Below are 24,474 nucleotides of genomic sequence, written 5' to 3' on the forward strand. Positions count from 1 at the left end.
GAGAATAGGAGAACATTTCAAATACATAGGTAGGAATGTTTTACATCCATGTTTTCAGAACCTCTCAAGAGCATTGGTTTCGTTTCTTCAGGCTCTGCTGGCAGTGCTGCGGGAGAGTCACCGCACTCGGACGGTGTTTCGGAAGGTGGGCGGCTTCGTCTACATCACCTCCCTCCTGGTGGCCATGGAGCGCTCGCTGTGCCAGCCGCCGCAGCACGGGTGGGAGCGGGTCAACCAGAACCAGGTCTTCGAGCTCCTGCACACAGTTTTCTCCACGCTCACGGCCGCCATGCGCTACGAGCCAGCCAACTCGCACTTCTTCAGAACAGAGATCCAGTACGAAAAGCTGGCGGACGCTGTGAGGTGAGGCGTACCGGGTTTGTCCGGGTTACCCTGTGGGTGCGTGTCTTTAATGGGATACCGTCTGGGCCCAAAGGATATGAATAATGTTGATTTTTTTTTTCCTTATTAATAATCCCTTTATACACCACAACAGATTGAAATTAAACAATAAAGATGTGGTTTTCCAAAGGAATGAAGCCATTGGAGAGATCAGCAACATCAGAAATAAAACCCATGATCACTGAACAAGTTCTTGGTTCTTCTCATAAAGCTATTCTGCTCCAATCTTTTTAAATAAAATGCAGAAAATATTGCTTCAATGTCCATGTTTGTTTTGTTTTTTTTAAATCATAAAATAAGATCTAGTCCTACCGGCCGGTTCCCTGCTTGGAAATCCCACCGTGCACTTAATTTGAGGAGATAAAACTAGACGCGACGTAGAAACTCATCAAATCTGAAAGTCACACACTTACCTCGACGAGTGTGTGACTTCGCCTTAATTTAAGGTTTGTAAAGTTTATAATCCCACAGTTGTGTGAATTTACCAGCTCTAGTTCTGATTGCTGTCGTGTTTTTAATATTTTAAGATCTTCTCCAAATGTTGTTAATCCTGCTCGTCATGTCCTTCAAACTGATTAGACGCGAGGATCCCGGAGTCCGCGTGATCTCGATGAAAATCGCGGCGATTAAAGTTTTCCTGCACCAAACATGCACCTGTTACCTGATGCACTCGGATCAAGTTATTAGTCGATGTAGAAAACTCAGATGAAGATTAACGACTTTTCAACAACTGTTGAAAAACTGCTCTTACACAGCAAATAATCCAGGAATTCCTCTTAATTTTCTGCTTCATCGTGTTCAGGGCGACAAGGGGCTCAAGTCTCTCCCAGCTACAAAATGCACAGCTGTCAGTCATTCCTTTCTTGAATAATTTCAGTCATCCTTTACTGCTCCTTTAGAGTGTACATACTATAAAATATAAATACTTGATGTTTGGTGTGACTGTGAAATCCAAACTTTGACGTAACCCAACTTTCCCGCTTGGTTCGGGGACGCCGAGGTAAAAGCCTGTTACGATTTGTAGACATCACAGACCCAGATCAGAGTAGAATCAGACTCCTTGTCTTTATCAGAGCAGCAGCACTGATTTGTTTATTTACTTATTCAAGGATTCACTCTCCACAGAGGAAGGGGTGAGCGGCTGACTCCTCCCTCTAAAACCAGGCTCCAAGAGCTGAATGTCCAAAGTGAAGCTGAGGTTAGATTAGATAAAGTGTTTTTTGCCATTTGTAGTAATAAAACAACTCCCACCTCGTACAAAGCGCTCCAAGTTTATTAAGCATTATTTCCCCCTTCTAATGCCCCCGGGCTGCGCTCCTACGGTGAGCAACGACCCCACCGTTCCTCGTTCTGAGCACTTTGCCTTCCACCCTCCAGGCTGCTGGGTTGTTTCTCAGACACGAAGAAGCTGAGTCCCACGGGGGTGTTCCCCTCCAACGCTCAGCCTTTCCAGAGGCTGCTGGAGGACGAGGCTGCCCCCGGAGGCTGCGCGGGAGACAGCGTCTGCCCCACTCTCAAGCACTGCAGCAAGCTCTTCATTTACCTGTACAAGATGGCCACAGACTCCTATGACAGGTGAGCGAACCTCAGGGGGTCTTTACTCGCAACCTCGGGGCTGGAAAGACTGAAATTCTGTTTAGTTTCACGTGTGTGTCTAGCGTGGAGCGAAGCTGCAGTTAAATGTTTTAAGCTTTGTGTGATGTGACCAAAAGATATTTCTGTCCAAAGGTTTGATGAGAGTTTGGAGTATCTCAGTTCTTCTTCAGCACCAAATTATGACAAATGTCATCTCAAGGCACCCCAACAGTACAGTCCAACTCCTCCCAAATGAGTCCAGTTAATACAAAGCCAATAAAATACCAATAATGATTATTGCTTTGTAAGGGAACCAACAAATTGCATCGAAACGTTTCCTCGATGCGATCCCCCTTCCTGAGCAAGCACCGGGCGACTGTGGAAAAGAAAAATATTCCCCTTTAACAGAAGGGAACGTCGGGCAGAACCAGACTCAGGAAGGACGAAGGTTGAGAGGACAGGAAAGAGGAAAGAACAAGAAATATGAGCTTCATCTTAAAGGTCGAGAGGGTTTCTGCTTCCTGAACACAAACTGGCAGCTGGTTCCAGAGAGGAACCCGAGAACTGAAGGTCCTACCTCCCGTTCTACTGTTAGAACCTCTAGGAACCACAATTTCTGGTCAGAACCTTGGCATTGGAGTTTTCTTTTAGAGAATGTTTAGGACGACCCAATATTAAAGAGTTTCAGCAGTCTGGTCATGAAGTAACCAGTGCACGGACCAGTTTTTTCATGCGTCAGTCTGAGACGGGAAGTTCCTGATTTTAGCAATATTACAAAGATGAAAAAAAGGCTGTCAGTTTATCATGTGGGCAAGGTGATACCATTTAGGGTTACCGCTTAGCTGGACACTATTGGCACTTTTCCTCTAGTACTTACTCGGCTCTACTCATCTCGGCTCGACGACTCAGCCTGGTTTTTTTTCCATAACAATTCACACCTGGAGCAGAAGTAGGAGGGTTGGAGTGAAGCTGCTGTGACGTATTTGATTGTGTGATCTAAAGGAAGAAGACAACAACACTAAAGATGTAGAACCTGGAGGATATGATAAATGTGCTGCTGGGTCTGTGACTTGTGTTCGATATCAAGTTAAAAAATCAGAGTGAGAGAAGCTTCAAGCAGCGATGCGTTTTCATTTTTTTAGTTTGTCTTGGTGCTGCTGAAAAGTCAGCTGGAGCCGCGAGCAGCTATGTAGTGACAGAGCTCCTGGTAGATCTGGTCGTTCCTTATCGCCCGTCTAGATCCCTTTTTAATTCTCTCCTCAGCCACCAGGTTTATGAACATCTGCACCTCAGAGTTGGATCATGAAACAGACTTCTGCGCTGCCGTTGCTGGTCGAATAAAATGAACTAGAAGCCGTCAGAGCTCGCTCTTTTTCTGATGTCACATCCTGACTCAGACGTCTGACTCCAGCCCCCCGACCAATCGGTGGCCTGTAGTGTGATGACGTCAGATACAGCCGACCCAGCCACTTAGAACCTCGGCAGAATAGATACAGAAAAGTATCTACTCGGCACGTTAGTCCCCTAGTGAGAAAGAACCAAACTGAGTGGAGCCAAGCCGGGCCGAGTAGGTACTAGTGGAAAAGCGCCATAAGTCCCTAAAGCGCTAAACTAGTTTTACCTGAATTTAGCTAGAGGCAGTTTTGAGTCAACCAGGTCTTTATGTCTTTAAGACATGCTTGTAGTCTCAGCAACGGGTTAGTTTCACCTGGTTTCATGGACAGGTATAGTTGAGTATCATGGCAGTGGAAAGTCTAATAATTTTACCCAATGGAAGCAGATAGAAGGGGAAAAGAATCGACCCCGGCAGTGAACCCTGCGGAACGCCGTCAGTTACCCCGCTCTGTTCCCTCAGGAACTTGATTTACTATTTAAAAACCCGGTGAGAGTTGGGGAAAACGATCACTAAAGTGATGGTTGTTGCTGCCAGACGAGCTGATCTCAGTACTGAGGATGATCCGAAAAAGAAAGAGAGAAAGAGGTGAAAGAAACCAACCAGTCTACGTAGAAAATCCTCTCACGTGAGCTGCAGCAGCAGAAGAGCAAGAAGCTCTGATTCCACCGCAGGAACCTTCACATATTCTGATGTTTTAGGCTCAGATCAGTCCTGAGAACGTGAAGCTGGTTCCGCGGCTGTGTTTATCTCCGTCTTCAGTCCCGTTGAGTTCATCCGAGACTCACGAGGCTGAAAACTCGTGTGAAGTGTCCTCTAGTCTGAAGGCGGGTTCTTGTAAGCGGTACTCAGCTTGATCGATATGTTCTCGGACTGAGATGATGACGTCTCTCTTTCCTCTTAAATTCAGCTCCTGTTTCTTCTCTTCCATCATTCTGAGCGTGTGAAGGTCCGGCTGGTGGCGAGTTCGCATCCAGTTTCCTCTGTCAGCTTCCCACTAACAACTATCTTGTCCTTCTTTTCTCTTCTCTTCCTTTAACATCTGGTGCTGTCGGGCTCGTCATCCTCGGTGGGGCACATCTGCACGGCTGCGTGTGAATGTCCACACACACACACACACACACACACACACACACACACTCCTGGTTGTGTGTGTTGGCGTGCAGTCGTGCAGAGCACCTCCCTCCCTGCCTGACTCACGAGACCTCGCTGCCCTCCCCCTGGGGGACGCCGGCGCTCGCCAGGAAGAGGTAGCTACAGCGCTCTGCCATCTTCCTCATCCTCTCCTCTCCATCATCCTTACTCTCATCATTTTCTCTCCATCTTTCTCCTCACCCTCATCTTTTTGTCTTCATCATCTTCCTCACCCTCATCCTTTTTTCCCCATGATCTTCCTCACTCTCATCCTTTCCTCTCCATCTTCCTCACAATCATCCTTTCCTCTCCATCAGCTTCTCACTCTCATCCTTTCCTCTCCATCTTCCTCACCCTCATCCTTTTTTCCCCATCATCTTCCTCACTCTCATCCTTTCCTCTTCATCTTCCTCACTCATCCTTTTCTCTCCATCAGCTTCCTCACCCTCATCTTTTCTTCTCCATCTTCCTCCTCACCCTCATCCTTTCCTCTCCATCTTCCTCACCCTCATCCTTTCCTCTCCATCTTCCTCACTCTCATCCTTTCCTCTCCATCTTCCTCACTCTCATCCTTTCCTCTCCATCTTCCTCACTCTCATCCTTTCCTCTCCATCTTCCTCATCCTTTCCTCTCCCTCTTCCTCACCCTCATCCTTTCCTCTCCACCTTCCTCCTCATCCTATTTTCTCTCCATCATCTTCCTCACCGTTGTCATCTCATTGGGTTTAAAGCTGCTTCTTTAGTAGTAAAACTGTCATAAATGAGATGGGGGGGGGGGGGGGGGTAAAGTGCTCTATGTGAATGTCCCTGCCCAAAATTGGACAATTATTAAATGGTCCTGTGAAAAACGACTACTCCCGTGAATGTCTCCTATAAACTGAAAGTATGTGAACCACTTGGAATGAACCGAAGTTAAATTTGCTGTAAAGTGTAATTTGATCTTCATCAACAAGTCGCTATGATGAACGATGTGTTTGAGCGATCAGCTTCTTTATTGGTTGCCTGAGAAATGTCCCCAGAGAGACGTCCTGGAAGCATCCTAATGAGATACCCAAACCTCCTCAACACCGCGGGTGGTGGTCTCATGAGAGGATGAAGCATGGTTTTTATTCATGGGGGAAGTCCCAGCTACCAGGCCCGACTAACGGACCCGGTATCTCTGGAGTCCCAACCAGGGGGCTGTAGGATCACTTGGACACACAAATTCCACCCCCATAAGGTGTCAGTTTGAGTAGGAAGTAGCTCCAAACCTAAGTTAACTTTTTATTAAAGAAACTAGTCTTTGGATTCCCTCACCTGCAGTACGGTAAAAATCTATTGGGTGTGTTCAGTTGTAATTGTGTTTTTGTGACTTGGATCAAGATCAGATTACATTTTATGGCAAATTTTAAACATAAAACCAGCTTGTTCAAGGGTTTACATACTTTTTCTTGCTTCTTCTTGTCAATGTAGCAAAACTGACCCACTAGTTTTTATCTCCTCTTATGAACGTTTCTTTTACTTCTATAAATGACGAGCGTTTACATGTCCCCACCACTCAGAAACTAACCCCCAGTCCTTCCCTCCTTTTATCCTTTTCTTTTTCTTTTTTTAATGTGCTCTGCGTTAGTGAGCAGTAACGGCCTTCAAGGTGACCCCGCCCACTCCGATCGGCCCCGGGGTGAATATTCATGAGGCAAATGACCCTAACGGAGACGGGCTCCTTGTCCCCGTTTCCTCCGGAATGATGACTCATAATAATAATAAGACTAATGAATTAACATTTTCTGTTAAAACTCAAAAGCTGCTTTCAGTCACGTTGTTTTGGTCTCGTAACAAAAGCCGTCTCATGATGGACCTGAACTTGTTGTAATGTCCTTTAACAGCCTTGTTTAGTTGACTTGGTTTTATGGTCCATTCATAAGGAGACGTTTTTAGATTGACTGTTTCTGAAAAGTGCTGCTCCGTGTGGCGGTATAACGTGCACGTTACCTGCCTGACGCTGTATTTTCTCCTCCAAGCGCCATGAAAGAGAAGTGAACTCTGGGAAACAACTGATTTATTTAGTCATGTGATTTTTCTGTAAAGAACTGAACGCCTCTCAAGTGTCCACCAGATATTGTGACCATGTGCCAGTTGGTTTCCAGCTGCTCCAGCTCTTTATGCTGAGTCATGTTCCCCCCCTCCATCATCTCCCCCGAGGCCGGGATGTGCTGCCCTGTAATCAGCTTTGCAGCAGCGTGCCGTGTTTAGTTGCTCATCTTCCCTGCACACCGCTTCTTCTGCAGAGATGGGCTCTGAATGACGTGATGACTCATATTTACAACAGTTGAAGCATTAAACCGTGTCTCTGTAACTGTTTACGTCTTCATGCCGTTGGGAGCGAAGCAGAACCTTTTACCTGTGAGGAGTAAACTCGACCTGGAGAAGAGAAGCAGCAGATGTTTGAACCTTCGCTCACGTCAAGTCCTTCACCGCTCTCTTTTTGTCCTGGCAGACAAGGCTACTACGGTACGTCGGGCCCCCCCGCCCCAGTCAAAGCCCTCACGGACCTCAAGCTGCAACTGGCCAACGCCTCCCTACCCTCCTCCTCCTCCTCGTCTTCATCCGACATGGTGGTCATCCACCCGGGAGCCGTCCTGGCCATGCTGGACCTGCTTCCCTCCGTGTCCTCCGACAGCCAGCCCGAGGTGAGGAACCGCTACCAGGACCCGTGCTTCCTGTGGGAGTGGGTCACGGGGTTAGTGTAGGTCTGACAGGTTGAGAAGATGTGACACTGTTGCATGATGGGTAATTTATTTCATAGGTGGTTTCGGTTCATTGGAAGAAGCTTATTTATTCATTTTTATTTTGTATTATTCAGTTAACTTGATTCTTTATTTAACTAACATCCTTTTTCCTAGAGTGTCATATTTATTACATTAACTATAGTCTTTATTGTGTTGTTTAAAAAAAAAAGGGAGAGATTTCTTTCAAAACTGGTGCTATTTAGTTTCAGTTTCTTAACAAGCGGTACCGGGTTTAAGCCTCTAAAGATCATATTATAGAAAACCTGTTTTTGCACCATCTGCTAAGTGAAGCATGTTAAAGATACGGGGCGATCTCCCTCAGCTGGTAAGTTTGTCTGTGCCTCCCCGTGCAGCACGCTCTGGATCTCCAGCTGGCCGTGGCCAACATCCTGCAGCTCCTGGTGAACAGCGACAGGAACCAGCAGGTTCTGTGTGAAGCCTTCCTGCACCAGCGGCTGCTGCTGCGCTGCGGTCAGGCCCTGGCGGACGAAGACCACCCGCTCCACCCGCCGCTGCAGAGGATGTTCGAGAGGCTGGCCTCGCAGGCCCTGCAGCCCATGGCCCTCAGGTAAACCCGGCTCATGGTGCTCAGGATGCAGCTTAATCTTTAACTCTCCGTCTGCAAAATAAAAGGTCCAAACTCAGACAAGTAAAAAAAAAAAAAAAAAAACATGCCTGTGTTTTTCCAACCGATAAATTGAATTGATATGCAGGGTTCGGTCGACTCTGGCAGGTTAAATGATCCTCGCTTCTTGCTTGACTCGTTAAGAGACGTGCGTGCCTGGCGTCGGAGAAGGCGGTTAGTTATTTGACATGAACACGGTAGCTTGTTTTCGTATGTAAATGCTCCGTCTGCCTTTCATCACGTCCAGATTTCCCCTCTCAGGGTTTGTCTGACTGGCTCACCTTTGTGCTGCCCCCCCCCCCCACACACACACACACACACACACACACACACACGTACACACAGGTCGTCTCTGGCAGCTGTCAGCAGCTCACGTCCGTCAGGCCGACGCCGTAGTTACGCTGCGCTCTGGCAGCTGACACAAACCGCCAGGGAGACGCTTTGCATTTTTTCTGCCTCGACTCAAAGCTGTAAATAAAACGGATGATAAAATGATTTGAATGGGTCATAAACCCAGATTTTATTCAGAGTAAGACCCTAAAAGACCGATATTTTACTATTTCATATAAGAATATTGGCTCATTCTGAGTTTCCATCCATCCACTGACTGTCGGGCAGTGAGACCTCCGTCTACCCGTCCTCCTGCTCTCGGTCCTCTCAAGGGGGTTCCAGACGTCTCACTACCTTTAAGAGAGAGTCCGGCCCGCTGTCGGAGGAAACACAGTCTGACACTGACGGCGAGAGCGGGAACGTGACCGGCGGGTAAACGGAGATCGTTTCCTTCTGGCTCCAGTCTTCCTTCACCCAAACAGGCCCGTGAAGACGCTGCAGACGCTGCACACATCCCCGAAGAGACCCCATGACACTTAAACCCGGTCCAGAACCCGGTCCAGAACCCGGTCCAGTAACTGGAGGGGACGGTCCACCCTTTTCCGAGTGAGAACGACGGTCGAAGATTTGATAAACTCGTGCTTTTTCACGTTTTGCTCCTTAAATGTTTTTTTAGCAGCGTTCATTCCTCCTGGGAACTGCAGTCCTGCGACACAATCTAAGTCGCAGTTTTCCTGGTGGGGTTTTCCTGCTCAAACGCCGGTAGATAGCTGAATAGTTCCCCTCTGCCGGCTTTTAAAGCAATCTAAATTTCCCCAGTCTCATGGTCTCAGGACCCTGATCGAGGGTTCGTCCGTCACTTCTGAAAAGAAAACATCAGGAAATCAAAAAAAAAAGTAGATAAACACGGCAGTGAAAAGCCGGGCCTGTGGAGAAGCTCCAGTCCTGAATCTCCCAGCACCCCGTCAACTGGTCTCCTCCGCCACCGGACGTCCGTCAGAAGAGAACGAGGACGTCACGCTAGAGCGACCTCTCCGAGACCTCTCTCACTTTCAGCATCGTTATCCATCGTTTTTGGTTTGTTTCTTCCTCTTGAGGAGATTTGCTGCTCTGTCGTCACTGACAGCATCCCAGCGGGAGGTTTGTCGACAGTGGTGGACAGTAACGGAGTAAATTTACTTGAGTACTGTACTTAAGTACATATCCAGAGGATTTGTACTTTACTTGAGTATTAGATCTCTTTGGTACTTATTACTCTTACTTGAATACATTTCCAAGACAAATATTTTTACTTTTACTCGAGTAAATTTCTAGGAAGGCTGAAAAGTACTCGTTACTTTCAGGTCTGCTCTTTTTTCTTCTTCAGGTTTTATATAACATTGTGGTTCTAAAAGCAGCACATCAGTGCAGCTGGTTTCAAAGAGTTAATTCTCAGAAACAAGAGTTAAAAGATCCTTGAATTAATTTAGAAAAAATATAGTAATTTACTGATGTGGAAAATAAGAAATTTACTCTTACTCTTACTTTTACTTAAAGTAAATTTAAAAGCATTTACTTTTGGATACTTAAGTACCTTTAAAAGCAAGTACTTTTCTACTCTTACTCGAGTAATATTTTGACTGAGCTACTTTTACTTGTAACGGAGCAAATTTTGACCAGTAGTATTTGTACTCTTACTCAAGTACTGGGGTCGAGTACTCTGTCCACCTCTGTTTGTCGATGCTTCTCTCAATTCATGGCTACGTATGAGAAACATATTAAAGCTGACTAACTTAGATTAATTTCACAGAAAGAGGAATCGGGGTAATAAATGGGGTTCAGGTGAAGCCGCTGCGGCTGCAGGTGGCGGCTGCAGGTAGCGGCTGCAGGTAGCGGCTGCGGGTAGCGGCTGCGGGTAGCGGCTGCGGGTAGCGGCTGCGGGGCTTTTGTTTGTCCTTTCTGTTTTTAAGACTGATCATTTTGTGTCCTCCAGGGAATTCCTGCGCCTCGGAAACCCTCTGAACTGCGGCGCCTGGGACAAGAAGCTCCTGAAGCAGTACCGCGTCCACAAACCGAGCTCTCTGGGCTACGACGCAGACATGAGAAGTAAGGGTTCTCGACCAGCCCGCCCCGCTCCTAAACACGCCCCCCGACATCTCCTGAGGTGGTTTGTGAGGATCTGTGCTGTTTCCCACCATCTACAGTCGGCACATGTTCATGGAGACCTCAACATCACACAGTGGTTATAAACGCAGCTCAGATATATTGATCGTGTTGGTTATACCCAGTCTTCCTCTCGCTGATCCCTGGATCTCGTTAATGAGCATCTAACAACATTTCCTGATCCAGGCTTTCATTTTCATGATTGATCTCCACTGGAGAAGGCCGCCCGCTTCCCGAACTTTCCTCTGATCTCCGTATCGATCGTGTTATAAACAGAGCTCACCCACATAAGTGTGGTGATTGTTTTTCTTCTTAACTGGACAGTAATAATCGATTAAGCCGATCAGAACACCTCATCTGAGATCTGAGGTAAATGTTGTTTTTAAGTTTTCCAAAACCCACCACTTTTTCACTTGAGATTCAGTTAATTGGTTTTAGTCATTAATCAAGTTCATTTTTAATTGATCTTTTTTTGTTTTCTTTATAAAAACATCTAAAGTTTACATCAGTCGTAGCAGAACCTTTCCATTTGCTCAGAATCAGAGCTGTTGCCATGCCAGTCCTCCGGGGCCGTTGTGAAATTTTAATCTCGTTTTTTGGAGTCTTTCCCAACCGTTTAACGAAGCCGCCTGTCCATTGTCACGTTTACTTCATTTCCATTCCCTCTAAGTTCACTGAGACAAATCCTGCGGCGAAGACTGGCAGAGATGGTCCAGAGAGGTTTGTAGCTTCTGTAGGTCCTGACAAACAAATCTTGTTTAAAAACATTTAAAAAACGGCTTTAAAGTCAGTGGACGAGCTCCGGGTTTTAGTCGTCTCAGTCGTGAAGACCAGACTTCCTAAACGCTGGGAACTGTCAGCATGATCGAAACCCACAGTTCTTCTTAATCCACTAAGGACGTCTGTATGTGATCGTCTTGTTTAAACTCCTCGATGGAGTGTTTTCTATTAACAGCTGCTAATGTTTGTAATTTTCTGGGCTCCTCAGCAGGTCGTAATTGCCTGTTGTGTCTCCCTACTAATTATTGCTGCGAGCATCCACCGCTGATGCGAGCTGTTGTTGTTCCCTGCATCTAATTTGTTTCCGTCACATCTGCTTACGCTTAACAAAAGGGAATCCTCTGTTTTAAAATGTGGAACCTTGGTGTTGGGAGGTTGGTCCGGTCCCTCGGGGATGGTAAATGTCCAGTTTGATTCTGCCCGCTGATGTGAGTAAAACGCATGAAGAAATGCTCTTAATTACAAAAAGCAAAGGGAGCAAACAGAAGAAATGTATTTTCTTCCGGATGAACCTGCACAAAGTCAGGGATTTTGTAGGACGGTGGTCATCTCCATGACTCAGCAGTTGTACCGAGCAGCAGTCTGAAACATTAACTGGGCTGAAAGAGCTGAAGAGGAAACCGCCGGACTCTGCTACCACGGTGACACCACGACGAGACTACAAACATCACACGGGGAAGCTGAGCGGCATCAGCGAGGTCTCTCCCTGTCAAAGCAGACAGTAGTGGTGTCACTTTTGGAGCAGCACAAAGAAACGAGCATTGAGGGCTGCCGAGGACGCAGCAGATGATGATGATTGCACAAGAAAATCAGAAGACATCCAGCGGTGCCGTCAGCTCAGAACTAGTAGAAACCAGCGGGACCCACTTGGACCCGCCGACAGTCCAGAGAGGCCTGGACACAAGTCTTCATCAGGTCTTCAACGTAGCAACGAGCCCAAGTGGCTCGACTGCGCATGAAAACATAGTGTCTGCAGGTGACAGGGAAGCACGGTGGAGGGTCCTCACAAGTTTGCAAATATAGTTATGGGTTTGGTCAACATTAATGGTGTTCCCAAAACAAAAATATAAAAAAAATGATAGATTCTCCTCCATCATTCACCTGAGACGTGTCTCGGTTCATTCTGTAGTAATACAACTACATGTACAACCAGTGTCATTAGGAACTATCCTCAATTTAAAACAGCGCAAGGAGACCTGGGAGCTTTAGAGGTTTGGAGTGATGGGAATGATTAAAGTGTTGGGAGGTTTGTAGTGATGTGAGTTGGTGTTGGGAGGGTTTGGTGTGTTGGGAGTGATGGGATAGACGAGAGTAAGGAGTGGTGGTACGTAGGAATGGGCGATATTTTACCGTTCACGATAAACCGTCATAAAAATTCCCCACGGTAAGAATTTGTCATCTCACGATAAAAACGATAAATTGAGGAAATGAGAAAAAAAGACGATGAAAGAAAGAAATGAGCCTGAAGGAAAGAAAGAAAGAGATGAGCCTGAAGGAAAGAAAGAAAGAGATGAGCCTGAAAGAAAGAAAGAAAGAAATGAGCCTGAAAGAAAGAAAGAAAGAAATGAGCCTGAAAGAGAGAAAGAAAGGAAGAAAGAAAGAGAAAGAAAGAAATGAGCCTGAAAGAAAGAAAGAAAGAAAGAAAGAAAGAAAGAAAGAAAGAAATGAGCCTGAAATAAATAAAGAAAGAAATGAGCCTGAAGGAAAGAAAGAAAGAAAGAAAGAAAGAAAGAAAGAAAGAAAGAAAGAAAGAAAGAAAGAAAGAAAGAAAGAAAGAAAGAAAGAAAGAAAGAAAGAAAGAAAGAAAGAAAGAAAGAAAGAAAGAAAGAAAGAAAGAAAGAAAGAAAGAAAGAAAGAAAGAAAGAAAGAAAGAAAGAAAGAAAGAAAGAAAGAAAGAAAGAAAGAAAAAAATGAGCCTGAAATAAATAAATAAATATATGAGCCAGAAAGAAAGAAAGAAAGAAAGAAAGAAAGAAAGAAAGAAAGAAAGAAAGAAAGAAAGAAAGAAAGAAAGAAAGAAAGAAAGAAAGAAAGAAAGAAAGAAAGAAAGAAAGAAAGAAAGAAAGAAAGAAAGAAATGATCCTGAAAGAAAGAAATAAAGATTCCCGTTGATGACACTTTTTGTATTGGTATTTTTTTTATCGTAATTTTTATCGTTATCGGGATAAATGCCAGAAATAATCATGATACATTTTTTAGTCCGTACCGCCCATCCCTAGTGGTACGACCCTGCAGAGCCCGTACCTCACCGTCATGGCGTCTGTCTTACACGAACAGACAGGATTCAGTTACTTTCTTTGTAGTTAATATGGTTGTCACCTCGTCCCTCTTGTTGCTCCTGCTGCGTCTGACTTCTTCTCTCTGACCCCACAGACAGCATGACCATGTCCACCGAAGGCTTCGGCCCAGACAGCGTCTTCACCACGCCGGCCGAGGACAACGGCCAGTACCGAATCAGCCGCAGCCTGGTGCGCTCCGCCGAGGGCAGCACCGTGCCCCTCACCCGAGTCAAGTGCCTGGTGTCCATGACGACGCCCCATGACATCCGCCTGCACGGATCCGCCGATACTCCTGCTTTCGTGGAGTTCGACACCTCGCTGGAGGGTTTCGGGTCAGTGAAGCGATCTTTAACTCCACGTGTATCTTGGTCACGTAATACCATCTTTGATCATCTTCTATCTTTGTTGATTCAAAAAAACAAACTTGAGCAGCTCGAACATTACAGCCCCACATCTAATATTGAACACCAAAACACCTCTGACTGGTCAGGATGTTGAGGACGTATATCGGTTCAGCACCTGGAGCAGAAGTAGGAGGTTGGAGTGAAGCTGCTGTGACGTATTTGATTGTGTGATCTAAACGAAGAAGACAACAACACTAAAGATGTAGAACCTGGAGTAGATGGTAGATGTGCTGCTGGGTCTGTGACTTGTGTTCGAATTCAGATTCAGACGACTTTATTAATCCCTTTGGGAGGTTCCCTCGGGGAAATTGACAGGTCTCTGCATTTAACCCATCTCTAATTAGACTGGAGGGCAGTGGGCTGCCATTTAGACGGCGCCCAGGGAGCGCTTGGCCTTGAGGGCCTTGCTCAGGGGTCCAGGGTAGTCACCTTGGTTGCAATCTGGGGGCTTGAACCTGTGTTCTCCAGACTCCAGTCCACTTCTGTAACCACTAGGCTGCCACTAGGTAACCACACTTCAAGTGGCAACGCTTTTTAGTTTTTTTTTTAGTCTGTCTCGGTGCTGCTGAAAAGTCCGTTGGTGGCCGCGAGCAGCTTTGAAATGACAGAGATCCTGGTAGATCTGGTCGTTCCTTATCGCCCGTCTAGATCCCTTTTTAATTCTCTCCTCAGCCACCAGGTTTATGAACATCTGCACCTCAGAGTTGGATCACCAAACAGACTTCTGCTGCCATTGCTAGTCGAATAAAACCGTCATAGTCGCTGTTTCGCTGATGTCACATCCTGACTCAGAAGTCTGATTCCCAACTCCCCGACCAGTCGGTGTCCTGTAGTGTGATGACGTCAGATACAGCCCGACTCAGCTGCTTAGAACCTACTTTTTTGTAACTACTCGGTCGGTTAGACCCCTAGTGGAAAAGCTCCAAACCGAGTGGAGGCGAGCCGGGCTGAGCAGGTACCAGTGGAAAAGCCATTTGTTCTGTCCTCTGAGCTCATCTGAAGTTGTTTTTGAAGGGACAGCTGCTTTGCAGTGTTCAGTGACTTCAGGCTCTGATGGTGACACGAGTCAGCGTATTAAAACCTGCTGCTGCTTCGTCTCTGACTCTGCGTCACCATCTGTGATTTCATCTCTGTCATTTTGAAGGTATCGATATCTAAACTTCACTTTTTGACCAGTTTAAACTTGACTAGCGTGTCTGAGCGGGTTCATCCATCTCTAAATCCTCGATGAATCTCTGCAGGCCGGTTTTCTTCACCGGTGACGTCTCACGTCTCCCAGCAGCGAGACGGATCATCTGACTGCTGAGTCTCCAACCGTTTCAGCAGGAGACCGCCGCTCACCTCCGGGAGCGGAGCTCTGCATACAAATGGGCTTATTTTCCGCCTTTTATGTTGCGCGCCGCCCTTTCTGCTGCTCTTTGTGCTGCTGCAGACAGACTTACCCGCCGAATCATGCGTGTTAATGGCACAGCCAAAGTTGGAGTAGGCGTAAACGATGGCGGGGAGGTGACCTTGAGAAATGGCCGCCACACTTCTGTAGAAATGCACAATGAATCCCCACGTGTTAGATTATCCGACTGTTGGTGGCTATTACGACAGGTTTGTTCCGTGAGACGCTTCGCTGCCAGTTTATGAATAGAAAACTGTATTTTTTGCCATAATCAGGTAATTTGATGCATTCATTTTTTTCTCTGTTTTCTGTTCAAGTTTGACCTTTTACCTGAAACTGTGCAGAATTTAGCGTAATTTTCAGAATTTTGTGTAAAATCGTGTAAAATCAGTGTACATTCAGAAAAAATGATTTTTCGACGCTTTCAAGAAGCGTTGTCACAACAGCACGTAAAGATTCGGTCTGCACGGTCCCAGCGACTTGTTTTTGAGGATTACTACGGATAAAATTGCACGGAAGGGAAACGTCAACATTTTAAATGAACTCAAAGCTAGTCATGTGATCTCATCCACCATTTCTGAGCGTCGCGGTTTCCCCGAACGACTCGTCGCAGCAACCAGCTCGAAATAGAACATGGAGTTTCTCCTGAAAACACGGCAAAGCAGCGGCACAGCGGCAACGAGGCAGTGGCCCACTTTCTGAGCAGCATAAACACACACACACACACACACACACACACACACACACACACACACACACACACACACACACACACACACACACACACACGGAGCCTCTCTTTTCTCTCCCATCTGTCAGTATGAAATATTGATGCTCCCGCTGCTGTTAGGAATCACATGCAATCTCTTTTCTTAAACACACATGGTACCACTCTCTGTCATACACACACACACACACACACACACACACACACACACACACACACACACACACACACACACACATACACACTCTCTCAACCAGCCAGCCGACTCTCAGCGGGCGAGGAAGATGCTATCAGGCTGGGAAGATGGGGGAAGAGGGAAGCAGACTTTTCTTTCTGAAGAGCAGCTTTTTGTATAATCTCATCAAGGTGATGAGTGAGGCGGAGAAGGGAGACGCGCGTCATTGCCGTGGAGCCGCGGAGGGGGCGGGTCTATTCGTCAGTTTGACAGAAACGCTGTTGAATGAGTGTTTGTGTCCTTGGGAGGCGTCCTGGGGAAGGTGAAAGGACATCATTGACAGGCTGCCAGCTTCTGGGTAGCTGTGCTGTGAGCAACCCTGACCTTTGAACTCATGCTCCAGGTGGATAAATGAGAGGAGAAAAATAATATTAAAATAATATTAATGATAATAAGGTCGTTAAGAGTCCCAGTACAACCTCCTGACAAAGAAATGATGTTATCGTAAGTGTTTTCTGATTGATCGACTGTCTTTTTTTACTACCAAAGAGCGAAATAACCGAATCAAATTCCTTGTTGGACAATGTTCGAACCTGGCCAATAAAGCTGATTCTGATTCTGATTCTGATTCTGGAAGCTCTTAAGTGTCTTCCAAGCGCCGACATTTTAACCTCCAGGTTGAAGCCAACAAGGAAATAAAAATGTGCAGATCCTCAACCGACCACTAGGGGCCCCAAAACCGAGTCTCCATTGGCCTCCGTGTTCACACGTCTCATAACAGTTTTGGTGAAATGTTTGCTAGCAGTTTTGCAAGCTCTTGCAACGTGGATCGGCCTCAGTGGATGATTTCTCTCCCAGTGGAAGTCAGGTGGTTCCCGAGGTCAATCCGGCTACGGTGCCAATCAATACTACGTATCTAATCCAACCTGCGACTGCGGGTCCCAGCAGAGCACCGCTAGTCCTCGTTTCAGCTTTGGCATTCATCTCAGATGTCGTCTCAGTAGCAACACTTGAAATGAGAATGTTTTGAACAGAGTTTATTGGAAAATTGATGTAGAGTCATATAAGTATATGTAGTTAGCATCACAGGTTAGCATAAGCTAAGTCAGCCAAGCTAAAGTATGAAACTGTGACAGTTTCGGCCTTTTCGTCTCATCCATTTGAACGTGGTGTCCCCGTTTATCTTGACGCTGTACTGGCCACTTCCTGGGTTGATGACATCACGACTTGCAGCCAGAAGCTGAACGTGAACAGTATATGTTAGTTTACGTGAGAATCAAGATGACCCCCAGCTTAAGATGGAGTTAGTGGAAGAACCTGTGATAAAATCTCCCACGTGGAGGTTGTGAGAGTTTGAAACATTCTGGGTTTCTTCACGTATAAATGCAACCATATCTCATACATCTCTCTTGTTGAGCTTACAGGAATTTATCCATACAACGCTTCCGATTTGTCCAGAAACACTAAAAAAACAGATCTCCTATGTTAGTCGCATTATTGTCTAGTCTGTCCAGTGTTATTATTATTTATTATAGTATTATACTCAATTTAAATCAACTTAAAGGTAGGGTAAGGGATTTCTAGGTGATAGGTCTGGTGATATTTTAAGCAAAATAAGGAGAGCTAGCTTCTTCCCCACTTCATGTCCTCAAGCATAACCCCTCCCCTCGTCCATGATTGGCTGGAGCAATGTTTATGTTTTGAGCCCCCTCCACTCTGTTTCCACTTTTTTTGTCCTTTGTTATAAGAGATGAGCAGCCAGCGGACTGTGGAGATAATCAAGGAACATGACAGTAAATGTCTTAGGCCCTGTCCCAATACTCCTACTACCCCTAGTTATCAGCCCTACCCCTAAATTTTGCGCGTTCCCGTGAAGGTAGTGGTGTCCCAATTCCTATTTTCACCTAGGGGTAGTGAAGAAAACGAGTGTAGTGGCTATGAATCTGTCCCTACGGATCGAGGTTTTTCCGATGCTCACTAGCTGATCTAGGGCCAGAAAAATTTCCCAGAATGCTTTTCGTCGTCATTTGCGGACTGAATCAAAAAAAAGAACATGGCGGACATTTCTTATTTTTTAGTGAATAAAATCAATATTTTGAGTTAGTTTCTGCATAAAAATGCGTTTTTATTTAAATTTCTAGCGAGAAATATATATTTTACTTTCATAATATTCACTCAGTGAATGTACATTATCACTCGTTTGCCCGTTGTTGCGAAGTCTTTTTCAAACCTCGCCAGAATAAAGGCTGATTTATGGTTCCGCGTTACACCAACGCAGAGCCTACGGCGTAGGTTACGCGCGCCGTACCCTACGCCTACGCCGATTTAACGCAGAACCATAAATCAGCTCCGGAGCTGGCAGGCAGGGAGAAATCCCAAAATTTTCGGAGCAAATTTCTTAACAGGCGTAGCTACAACTGTTATTACTGTTATTAAACCAACATTTATCTTCCTAAATGATTTATTTCAGCCAGGGGTAATTCTCCACAGAACTGCAGGTTTCTCCCCGGGATGACGGCGCAGGTTGACCCGGCGATCACGTCTGTACGTGAGCTGCTGCTGCTGCTGCTGCTGCTGCTGCTGCTCCGAGCCGGCGGCTCTTATCATCGCCGAAAACATCAGATCAAATTTCTTAACAGGCGTTATTTGGACAAACTGAGCCCAGGTTGGGGATCTTATCGGTTACTTTTACGCCTGAAAAAATATTAAAACTTAATAAAGTGGCATATTAACAGTGCTACAGCTGAAATTAAAACAGCTTTTGGCTCTCAGCTTCCTGATTTTAGGGGTTGTGCTGAAAAGTAGGAGTAGTGGGAATATTGGGACAGGCCCCAGGGAAGATTTCAAGTGCCCTAAAATCTCTGGCTTCTTTTTTAGGGGTAGTGGTAGTGAGGGAGGGCTAGTGGAAGAAAGTGGGGTATGTATCGGGATTGGCCCTTAATTTGCTTGAAAGATTTACCCCAAATACCGGAGTTCATTTCCCAGAAGCCTCCGCATCTTCAGTGCTGCTTCAGCGTGATTAAAGAGGAGAGAAATGTCGGCTTCAACGAGGGGCCGTGAGTCAGCAGAAGAAGCCCATGCACGATCCTCCCACATCTGCGGACGTCCTTGAAACGAGTACACGAGTTTGACTTTCCCCCGTTTACAGTCGACTTCCTCCTCCCTGTCACTAGCTGGGTCATCATCAGAACAATCCAAGTGCAAGAAGATCCAAATGTGTGGAACCGGACCCTCAGGCATAATTAACCCTTGGAAATTAGCATATTCTGGTGTAAAGCTTTTGTTTCTGCAGCTGCACCAATGACTCCGTTGTTGTGAAGTGACGCCTTCTCCTCCGTCGTCTCTTGTAGGTGTCTGTTCCTGCCCAGCCTGGCCCCCCACAACGCCCCGACCAACAACACCAACGCCTCCGGGGTCAGCGACGGAGCCGTCCTGAGCGGGATGGGGACAGGTGAGACAAGGATGCTGCACCTCGATGTTTGCTTACTAGCGGAGCAAATATGTGCAGCAGCAAACATCTGTTGTTGATGAGAGGGTTCGGAGCTGCACAGATGTTCTCGCCCGAGGGCTCCATTAAGGGGGCGGGGTCGTTTTACTGCCGGTGGTGTCTCCATGACCAGGAACCGACCCCGGAGTGGTAATATTTCAGTCCACGTGGTGCATGTGCACCGGTTGGACCACCTCGAGGGCCTTAGCGAGGGTCTGCGTGTCTGAATGATCCCAGGAGACCCCGACGCCGAAGCTCCGGGGGTCATTGGTCGGGTCTCCCCGGGCAAACTGAACTGGGAGACGGGCCAGACTCGTGTGAATGTTGGAAAAGCAAGAATCTGTGGTCTCACCGTTGAGCCAGGCTTAAGGGCTCAGTCCAGATGGGCCGGGCCTCCTGTAATCAAACCCATGCAGGTGAAGACCCAGTTGGTTTGTTGGTTGGTTGGTTGCAATGCATTGTGGGCAGCAGCTGGAGACATGAGCCTGATTGCGTTGGGCCGTCGGCACGAGTCCAACAGCTTTTAGTGTTTAAAGTAAAATGTGAACAAGAATAGAAACATAGAAATGGAGGTTTTACAGCGTGTTTCATAAGTGTTTTTCCACAAATTCATTGTGTCTGTTTCATCTGTTTTGTTTGACATGTTTCCACTTTCTTCTTCTCTTCTTCATCGTGCATGAAGTTTAAACCTCTCAGTAATTATTCATTTCAGCCGTAAGAGACAAAGAGGCCCGTTTCTTTTCTTGTCGCTTCTTATGTTTTATTTGTTTATTGAAGAGAAGAACTAAGGCACCAGAAACCTCTGCTTTCATCCCCAATCCCGCGATGAATAAACCTTTTACAAAATAACTATTAAAAAAGCAGTTTTATATACTATGAGGGATGTTTATTGTCACTTAATATCTTGGACTGATTGGAAATTGCATCGGCATTGGACATGTCCTTGTTGATATCATTACCCACAAATGTTTGAACAACTTTGTTCCCCTGACTGGTTTGTACCATACGGATTTGTCGGATAAATCCGTATGGTACAAACCAGACACCTTCCCCACTCTGCATATTGGATGGACTTACTGTATGATTTTTGTGGGCGGGGGTATAATTAATTATAAAATACAGAATAATGTTTTAAATGTTAAAACTCAGTTATGTTTAAAATTATATTAAAAATGTTTAAATATTATTTTCATTATTTCGTTTTGTTTTCCTTCAAGTATTAGACATGTGACAAGCAAATGAGCGATAGGAACTTTTGTTGTTATCGGTCGGACCACTTTGCAGCGGGTACTGCATTGCACTTGACTTATTTACGTTTGATGCTGATACCTGAAACTGGAGTATAAAGATGGATAGCTGGCTAGCAACAGGGAGAATTAAAAAGTTCGGAGGTGGGCCGCAAACATTTTTGAGACATAAAAGTGGTCCCTGAGTTGAGAAAGGTTGGGAACCACTGACCTAGTGCAATATTTGTTTTTTGTTTTGTTTTTGATACACACATAATACACCCCCTTCGGTGACCTGTATGTTCCGTGCTGTTTGATTTATGTAATGTTTTTTACAGCACATAAAATTCTGTATTATAAAACTAAAAAGAAAAAGAAAAAACAGTTTTAGCTATTTATCTAAAAGAAAAAAAAATGTTTTTAACTGAGAAAAAAACAAATCTGTGATGTTAGTTGAATTTCTCAGAAGTAGGTTGTTTAAATATTTATGAAGCACAGTTGGACACATCGTTCCCCTCCCTCTCTCCTCTCCTTTCCTCTCTTCTTTTCCCTTCCGTTGCCCTAAATCTATCTCTTTGTCACCTTTCTTCTTTCCCCTTACCTCATTCACCCCCACCCACCCCCGCGCGCACGCGCGCTCTCATCCCACCCATATCAGGGGATGACATCATCCAAAAACACCTATCGAGGAGCTTTGACCCTGAATGATTAACAGAAATAAGTGTTTTTTTCATCATCATCATCTCCTCCACGAACGTGTGGATTTATCATCATCCTGGGACACCTGTTGAGCGCCGGCGTCCTTGTAGTGGCGCCCAAGACAGGGAATCCTAATCCAGCGTTTTCATGTTGCTGCAAAGTTTCCTCTCATTCTTTTATTAATAGTTTATTCTAAAAATTAGTTTTTAATAAAATGCTGAATGACAGGAAAAAGATGTGAGGTTTGATTGATGGGTTTCAATCTTTAAGAGCGTATCCGGAGGCTGGTGATGCTGCAAGCTGCTGCTGATTATTGGAATCCTCCTAATCTCCGCTCTCTTGTCGTCCAGGCGAGCGCTTGTTCCCGCCTCCGTCAGGCCTGAGCTACTCCACCTGGTTCTGCGTGGAGCGCTTCAGCTCGGCTCCCCAGGCCCACCCGGTGCGGCTGCTGACGGTCGTGCGTCGGGCCACGTCCTCGGAGCAGCACTTCGTCTGCCTGGCGGTGGTCCTGTCGGCCAAAGACCGCTCGCTCACCGTCTCCACCAAGGAGGAGCTCCTGCAGACCTACTGTGAGCGTCTCTCTGACCCAACGCTCAGTATACGAGCGCTTGAAATAATGCAAGAAGTTGAGGATATGAGTGCTATAATAACTAAAAAAGCCTCCCCCTGTGCCCCCCCCCTTCCTCCTCCATCAAGCAGCGGATGAGTCCAGCGAGGAAGCCTCCTTCTACGAGATCCTGCCCTGCTGCGCCCGTTTCCGCTGTGGCGAGCTGATCGTGGAGGGCCAGTGGCACCACCTGGTGCTGGTCATGAGCAAAGGCATGCTGAAGAACAGCATGGCCACGCTGTACCTGGACGGTCAGCTCGTCAGCACCGTCAAGGTACCATTACAGGCCGGCGTGGGATAAAATCAAGAACACAGATGTGTCCGATTAAAACAAAGAGCAATCAGATTTATCATTGATTTATCGGGTTTAACTCGTTTATGGGTCCCGTAAAATGTTATTTTCCTCCCATATCGTCGGGTAACTTATCAGTTCGATAGATTTCATAAATCCCTAGATGAATTAGTTTAATTTATACAGCAACGGGTCAGATGTTGTCTCTGAAACTGACTTTACGTGTCTTAATCTTTAAAAAACAGTATAATCCGCCCCCATCAACCCGCGTGTCTCCGTCTCCTGCAGCTCCACTACATCCACAGCGCCCCCGGAGGCTCCGGCTCCACCAACCCTCCCGTGGTGAGCACCGTGTACGGGTACGTGGGGACGCCACCCGCCCAGCGCCAAATCTCCAACCTGGTGTGGCGTCTGGGACCCAGCAACTTCCTGGAGGAGGTGTTACCCGCCAGCAGCGTCGCCGCCATCTTTGAGCTCGGTCCCAGCTACGCAGGAAGCTTTCAGGCCGTCTACTTGCCCTGTGAGCGCCCGCTTCGCCGCCCACCCCTTCGCCGCCCGCCTCCTCGCGCTTTTCTCCTGTTCTGACCCTATTTCTTTTTCATTCCCTTCCAGGTAAAGACTCCAAGACGGAGGTGGCTCCAGCCACGCCGGTGGCGTTGGTCCCAGAGGAGAAGGTTTCCGTCAGCCTCCACGCACTCTCCGTCTCCACGCTGACCGTGGCCAAAATCAGGAAGGTCTACAACAAGCTGGACAGCAAAGCCATCGCCAAACAGGTGAGACCCGCCGCCATAGCCGCTGGGTGCCTCAGTCAGACGTCAGAGACGAGCGCAGTTAGAATATATAAACAATAAAATCTAAAAGAGGCTGCTGACCAGTCGCATCTAAAACAGTACATCTAAAAATCTTTATTTTCAGGTTTTGGGATTATTTGGTACCGAACATTAATTCTGGTCCAATATGTCCTTGTTTCAGATGTCTTTTCATTAGTGATGTCTGAAACGAGGACAGACTAAACCAGAGCTAAAATTAAGACCTCCAGAGCTCCGGCCAACCTCTGCCAGACTTACCTCTGCACCCGTCACCAGTCTGACCTCAGAGCAGCTCGGTGGCTCAGAGCAGAGAAGCTCCGAGCCACCGGCTTGGTCACATGGTCACACTCGTACCTGCAGAAGTCCACTTCCACCACCAACGTGACCCCAACCTGCTGACGTGCTGCAAAGCTGGATTTCTGAACACGATCGTCAGCATATTTACTCACTTTTATTTCCACACAGGAAGCCGCACATTCCAGCACTTCCTGGATCAGATTAGTAAACTGGATGTAACTTTTGGTGCAGAGCTTCAGCAAAGTTAAAAGAAAAAAACAGTTTTCTTTTCACGTTATAGTTGCAAAGATACGTTCTGTTGTGCATAAATCAATCAAATAGATAAAAATTCCCTTCGTGAGTGTTGATTCTGGTCACATGTCTGCTATTAAAGTGACCAGCACGTCATCATGAAGTCAACGCGAGGTCCGTCCTTATAAACTTAAACTTAAACTTTATTTATTTGTATAGCGCCAAATCATACAATATAAAATGCAACACATGGTGCTTTACATGCAGAATAAAATAACAATAAAAAACACAATTTAAAACATTCCATACGACCCCACCCCCCACGCGTACACACACACTCACTCACACTCATATACCTGTGCACACACTCACACGCCCACACCCACACACACACACACACAATAAGTGGACTGGTGACATGGCTTAGCACTAATTATCTCTCGCCACAGGTCGTTTCCCCGCCAGCCAGACTCCCCGCGTGTTTATGAGTCGCGTCAGGCTGCAGCCAGCCTATTCTGCAGGCAGTTGTGAAAATGTGTCACGATTTTAGATGTTTTTATGCTTTAAGCGCCCAGAATTATGAAACCATCTAAAATCGTCTGTTGCGTTTAGAGCCATCTTCACACCTGGTTAAATTGGTTGTCATCTTGAAAGTTAGGGCCCTATTATTGCAGAGTTTTTCCACTGTAACGGGCTACGAGAC

The 24,474-nt window shown here is 46.2% G+C and overlaps 1 protein-coding gene across 6 annotated transcripts in view; it reads left to right on the plus strand.

The window, feature by feature from the left end:
- The window catches only part of wdfy3 (WD repeat and FYVE domain containing 3), a 118,304-nt gene that overhangs the window by 54,892 nt on the left and 38,938 nt on the right, over window positions 1-24,474 (plus strand). For 4 of the 6 annotated variants that reach the window (XM_061730681.1, XM_061730678.1, XM_061730680.1 and 1 more), the window contains 12 exons: window positions 92-363; window positions 1,780-1,977; window positions 4,537-4,620; window positions 6,980-7,172; window positions 7,625-7,839; window positions 10,199-10,311; window positions 13,522-13,759; window positions 19,474-19,574; window positions 21,886-22,104; window positions 22,232-22,416; window positions 22,723-22,954; window positions 23,047-23,207. In XM_061730681.1, the coding sequence (XP_061586665.1) occupies window positions 92-363; window positions 1,780-1,977; window positions 4,537-4,620; window positions 6,980-7,172; window positions 7,625-7,839; window positions 10,199-10,311; window positions 13,522-13,759; window positions 19,474-19,574; window positions 21,886-22,104; window positions 22,232-22,416; window positions 22,723-22,954; window positions 23,047-23,207 (2,211 nt within the window). The remainder of the gene's footprint in view (window positions 1-91; window positions 364-1,779; window positions 1,978-4,536; window positions 4,621-6,979; window positions 7,173-7,624; window positions 7,840-10,198; window positions 10,312-13,521; window positions 13,760-19,473; window positions 19,575-21,885; window positions 22,105-22,231; window positions 22,417-22,722; window positions 22,955-23,046; window positions 23,208-24,474) is intronic. The other 2 variants (XM_061730679.1, XM_061730682.1) reach the window with 2 other exon arrangements.

Source organism: Cololabis saira, chromosome 9 (assembly GCF_033807715.1).
Source record: "Cololabis saira isolate AMF1-May2022 chromosome 9, fColSai1.1, whole genome shotgun sequence".
NCBI lineage: Eukaryota > Metazoa > Chordata > Actinopteri > Beloniformes > Belonidae > Cololabis > Cololabis saira.